This window comes from Stylophora pistillata, chromosome 10 (assembly GCF_964205215.1).
Source record: "Stylophora pistillata chromosome 10, jaStyPist1.2, whole genome shotgun sequence".
In the NCBI taxonomy this organism is placed as follows: domain Eukaryota; kingdom Metazoa; phylum Cnidaria; class Anthozoa; order Scleractinia; family Pocilloporidae; genus Stylophora; species Stylophora pistillata.
The window spans coordinates 16,602,760-16,609,000 of record NC_142528.1 but is presented as its reverse complement, the minus strand read 5'-3'; the positions used below and the strand labels follow the sequence as shown (position 1 = coordinate 16,609,000).

Here is a 6,241-nt window from a genome sequence, read left to right as displayed (position 1 = left end):
AATAATAATAATAACAAGTCTTTGGATGTTATCGAGTTTTCCAATGACAGCGCATGATGGAAGAGAGGCATTTTTGATTAATAACTTTGCTCGAGTAAGGCGCTTCATACAACTTGCGCCTGCGTATCTGCATGAGTGGCCTACCAATATGCGATTTGTACCTTGTGCCTTTCCCCACGTATCGCGAAAATCACTTGGCTTCTGTGGATTTTGCTTTGATTTTGATTTTGCCTGCCAAAGGTAAATTATTTTATTATTTCAATTTATTTTCCAATTTCAATTTTGTGAGACTTCTGTTTCAAGTAACAAGGAATTCTGCGTTGTAGGATATTCCGCCACTCCGCTATTCCACTGTTCCATCATTCACTTTAATAACTAAAGGTATAGTATTTCGCAGGATATCGCAGCTTGCTCGCTTTGCAAATTCAGCGCCCTTTTTGGCAAAAGTCGTTGATTGAAACAGTAAAATGCTCTCTTTTCAAAGAAAAAAATTCCCTGAAAGCATCTATGATGTGCAGATCACATTTATTGAGATATGTCGGCAAGGAAAAGCTTCGAATTAAATTATGCGTCGGTGAAATCATTTTGAGATGGTTATCTCCCGCCACGAACTGAGAAGATTGTATCTTCGAGTCTACAGCCTCTTACGGGGAAACTGCTCGCTCGAGACGAAATATTGTCACAACTACAGAGATGGTCTGTAACAAAACGTCATCCTGAGTGCAACTAGCGTCAATAAAGGATCAAAAGAAGATGAAAAAGATGGCAGTCCAAGCGCCACTGGTAGTGGTAGAGGAGTTGTTAACTTTCGCTTGCAACGGATGCCCTTTAGCGCCAGTAAGAATGCGAAAATTCACTCTCGATTGGCTTACTTTTCTTTGTAGTTAATTAGATATGACAGAAACATAGAATTGAAAGGGATATATTGCATGTCGCTTGGTTTAGAAATATGTTTCATAGTTTTGTGCGACTCTCATGGGTACGAATTTATCTGAAGCTCGAATTATTAATTCACGGACTTTTGTTTTGTTAGGGACCATTACACACTCCCTTTGGGCTTCCTCGCCTCGTTGACCTACAAAAAAACACACAGTCGTGGACAGACTATGGAATGACACAATCAAAATCTATTTGAAAGAAACGTCCCCTGTTTTCGCCTCTCATATTATGATATGGATCGAAGTTTCGAGAAACACGCCAAGTCTCCAAACTGCTGGTTTGCTTGGTCTGTAACAATGCGAGCCCTCTTTTAACTTTCTCCATTACTTGCCGTGACTTCCCAGCTTTCTCCTCCAAATGCTTCTGAGATTGCTTTTAAAGTCTCACACTTAACTTAGCTGTGATAGCAAAGTTAAGAGAGTTACGAGAGTTTGATTGAAGGTCTCTATTAAAACGAGAGCTTGATATGTATATGATGCAACTCCGTAATTGTTGTTGAGACGTCCTACCCTTCCCACAGTAAAATTTCGTCGGTAGAAGAAATATAAATTAAGTCATTTCTCTTATATTTCAAGATCATACAAAGCTACGACTTTTACGTACTCGTTTTATAGGTGTTTAGTGTTAGAAATCAGTGGTGAGGCAACGCAGAATATGCTAGCTATTAACTATCCTACGTTACCTAGAAAGATGCTGTTGGTGAAAATTGTACGAGATTGGCAATACTCTTTCCCGTATTCTTTCTTTGCGTTTAAAAGGGTTCGACATTTCGTGCACACTGTTGAGGTTTCGTCTTGAAAAGCCTAAAGTACACTTGGCGTTAAAGCTGTATCCCGCTTAAATGGCTGACTCTTCCTGCAGCAGAGATCTTACGGAAAAGTATTGTTCAAATTCAGGGACGATTTTTTCTACAATGGTGTGAGTAAATCTTGTCTTTCTTCCACCAAAATCTGAAGCCGAAAACTGAGGCCAAAATAGCGTCACCGCCTTTTGACAAAATTCACCAAAGGAAAGAATCAGATATCAGAAATAGGAAACGTACAATTTTTGGCTCTGTCAAATCAGAAAGACAGGTAAAAGATCCGCTTTTTCCCGAAGACAAGATAAAAACATGTGCGACTCAACTAAATTGTTTTCATTTCATTACAACACGAATCTGAACAAACGCAGCTACAGACGAGATAATGTGTCACAACAACAGAGTTAGAAATGTACAAAATAATTTGAATATATCAACAAAGTTGAAATGGTAAATTGGCCACCGTTACGATTATAAAAGCTGACGTTTCGAGCTTTTATAATCGTAACGGTGGCCAATTTACCATTTCAACTTTGTTGATATATTTGATATTCAAATTATTTCGTTACCCCACCGACGCAGCCCCAAACAGTTTCTTTAGAAACTATCAACCTTTATAGTAATGTACAAAGTTTGCCTAAATAAAAAGTTTACCTAAATCCTTGAACTGAATTGGATTGTGTTCGGCGATTGAACTAAATCAAACACGAAAGTTCTGTTGAGATCGATTATCGAACGATGTGGGCAACGAGAAGAAATACCATTGTTTATAATTTCAAGCTAACGTGCAGTTTTCTTTTATTACATGGACAATAGATATACACGGTAAATATTAAGAAGCTGGCTTCAATACCTCAAATAAGCGACTATTCGAAATTTCAAGTGTAGGTGATCGGTTACCGGAGGTAGGCCTGTCCCGATTGTACTCGTAAAATGCTGGAAATTTGCTCTCTGAAATGCCAAGAAGTTGACGCCTAAATTTCTTGATATTGTCTATGTAAACGTTAATTAACTCCCAGATATGGGCGAAACCTAAGGATACTCTTAAAAGTAAAGACACGAATATGGACTTTTTGGGGCGTCATTTAAGCCGACCATCGGTTGTAATCTTTTAATATTAATATTTAAAAATAAGGAACGTAATAGGCCTGCGAAACGTTGTCAAATGACAGGTTATGTGTTGATAAACATCACGAAGCTTACATAAATTGATATTGTCAATGAAATCGCTGACTTTTTTTGTGATTGATATGTGCTCAAAACCTCAACAGAACAGTGATCTGAAAACCAATTACAATTTGAAGAGATCAAAACTCGTGGTTCTCTCGATGGTTCATTCAAGAACTGCACATCTTTCAAAGGAATTTTTAATTTTTTCAATCACTTTGGGTAGGTCTTTGTTATATTATACTATGTAGATATCTTGGGGAAACGTTGCTAACAGTTAACTTATTTAGGGAGTACAGTATGAAGTTGTATATTTGATTTTTTAATTTGTTTACGAACACTAGAAGTGCTAAACCACTCACTGTTTCAATTTGACAGTACTTTCTTCTCCAACGGTACAGAAGATATTTTTAAATAATTAGTTAAAATACTTACATTTCTTAAGCAATTACATAAAGACAACCATGCACATGAGCTCACATCTTTCGCTGAAAACTTTATCAATAATGGTTCCTAAACTATACTTCTGTCTGCACGAGCCACATTACACACAATCAAAATGATAGCTTTTATTACTGAGACCAAATAATATATAGGGTCTTTTAAGGACTTCATAGGTTTTTTAAGAGTATATAGTTTCTGAGTCTGATATTTCAGCCGTGAACTGTTGTATCGTGGTAACTGTTTGTCCGTCTTATAAATTCTTCTACTTTGTGTTTCGCTATATGTAACAGACGGATAACTTCCTCCATATACCTCTTACAAACTTGCGGTTTAATTGTGTTCTGGTAGACAATAACTCGTTCTACTTTTGCAATGAAAATATTGACAAGGTATGTGTGGTTTCTCAGAAACATTAATGAGTGCCCGGATGATAATCAGAACAACGACACGCAAAACACACTAGTTGAGCGTGGTCTTCTAATTTCCTACCAAGTAAGTGTAGCTTTTCGTATAGACCATGATTATTTCCATGCAACTCCTTCCCCTGACTTGGCTTATCATTTATGACCCTTTTTTCATTTGTTGAATTCTACAAATATTTCTCAGAATAGATAAGCGATCATAAAATTTCTACAATGTCTAAGTGTTTTGATAGGTTTTAATCGTCTTGTCTAGCCAATGAAAAAAAAAAGATTCAATGCGGTCGGTTTTTATCGTCTTGTCTAACTAAAGAAAAATTTCAAAACGTACAGCTCTGAGACCGTACACGCTGTTGAGCGTGAAGAGGGATAGCAATGGTACTACATTGACGTACAGTCTTTCGTATGCGAGTTAGAACAACAGGTGGTTCTGTCCCAATGTTTCTTCTCGTGGGAAAGCGATTTCGGCAGAAAAGACATCTGAGAATTCCTCTGAATTCATCGTTGAATCTTTGGTTTAAACCAATAAACAGACAAGGATTTATGGCACTATTGGCATGTGATATGAAAAATAAACCGGAAGTAAGGCGTTCAACCTTGAGCAAAGCTTTAAAAGTGTGAGTAAAATAGTAAATCAATATATGTAGAATGTGAGCTGGCAACCAACACAGTGCAAACGTCACCGACACGATAATGATCATGCGCAGTACCTTGCGCTTTGACAGTTCATTCCGATGTCTCTGATGAGCTGTTGGCTCCCCTGGGATCTGGCGTGACCAAAGATGTCGACCAATAAGAACATGAACCCGTGCGATGATAATAAGAGGAACCAAATACAGTATCAAGAACATGGCCATGTAATAGGCTCTGGCCATAGAGAACTGGACACTTATATCTGAGGTAAAGAAATTCCAAACCAATCCGCATTCCCAGTGAGAACCATCAGCACTCTTTACAACATCAAAGAGCAAGAGATACGGCATAAAATACAGGGAAGATGAGATCCATATCACAGAGGTTACTAGTTTTGCGTTTCGAATGAAGCAAATGTCTCGAAGTGGATAGATAACGGCAAAGTAACGATCCACTGTAATGAAGACAAGTGTTATGATACTCGCAGCAATTGAAAGGTTCGCCAAGAAGAAAACGAACTTGCACGTGACTCTTCCCACTGCCCCTGGAATCCAGGACCGGCCAGTATACAAAAACTTTACCTACAAGGACAGAGAAGTACACAAGAGGGGTTTTTCGATAACAACCCGACCTAATATCGTGGGAATACAAAATGTGTTAAATTGCTGGGAGTGGGTAAGAGCGTTTCTCGTAACGAGACTAAATTATGAAGTAACATTTAATGATTGGTCGACTGTTACTCACCTCAACCGGCATGAGGAAGAGAGAAACAAGGAGATCTGCGACTGCCATATTTACAATTAAGAAATTGAAATTAGTCTTCATCCTTTTACGAGAAACCACAATGTAAATTATACAGATGTTACCAAAGAAGCTGAGGACGAATATAAGCACGTATGCTATAGTTAACTTTACAGTACTGTTGACAGGAAAATAACGGTTGACAACTGATGAAGTCGAGTTTGCCACATCTAAGAGAAAAAAAGGGAATAAATCAACTTCGATTTTAAGATTTCTACAATTTCTCTGTCAGATAATTTGTTAAGAACATAAATTAGCTTAGCATTGACTAAATGATGATGGTGTCTAACAGACGAATTATCTTTTTGTAGATCTCTTTCTAGTTTGCTACCCGTTTTTGTCACGATTGTACAAGAAAACCTCTCGTCTGTAGTTATCAAGTTTTCCAATTACAGCGCATGAGGGAAGAGAGAGGCATCTACGATTTTTTACTTGAATGGATCTTCGTCCGAGTGAGGCGCTTCATATAACTAGCACCCGCTTGTAAAATCACCTCACTTCTGTTGATCTTGTCTCACAGAGAGGTTGCCATGGTAACATTACGAACTCTTATTCATCCAAAACGTGCCAAAACAAATATCTTCAAACTAAAAGGGCATTAAAAGGTACCTGTAACTGAAGAGTTATCTGCCGCCATCATGCTGCTCAATACCACTCAATTTTAACCGTCTTCTCACTGGAGTTTAAACCTTAACAGAGTAGAGAATGTTACAACCAATCTCCCACAAATATGATTTTCACTAAAAATTAACGGCACAAAGTAAGGAGTATTTCCTTCACCTCAAAATCAGTTATGCAGAGATTAAATAAGTGAATACTGTGAATCGTTCCCAACTGTTTTTTTTTTAATCTATTAATCAATACTTTTCGCCTTTACCCTCGAGACATTTACTTTTAGTGTGTGGTATTTACCACCCGCCTCAACCAACATACAGGTCCTCGGACTTCTTACAATACCTTGTTCATTTAGTGGACAACGCTTTAGATGAACATCCTGGATCGACCATTGTTATGGGTGGCGATACTAATCAGCTTGACG

The 6,241-nt window shown here is 37.8% G+C and overlaps 1 protein-coding gene across 1 annotated transcript; it reads right to left on the bottom strand.

The window, feature by feature from the left end:
* Nucleotides 1-3,454: 3,454 nt before the first annotated feature.
* On the bottom strand, nt 3,455-5,845 carry LOC148722005 (substance-P receptor-like). The gene is made up of 3 exons (XM_088736721.1): nt 5,812-5,845; nt 5,146-5,372; nt 3,455-4,982 (listed from the first exon to the last, which is right to left on the bottom strand). The coding sequence occupies exons 1-3, from the start codon at nt 5,840-5,842 to the stop codon at nt 4,089-4,091; spliced, it is 1,152 nt and encodes a 383-aa protein (XP_088592847.1). The 5' UTR covers nt 5,843-5,845; the 3' UTR covers nt 3,455-4,088.
* Nucleotides 5,846-6,241: the final 396 nt, after the last annotated feature.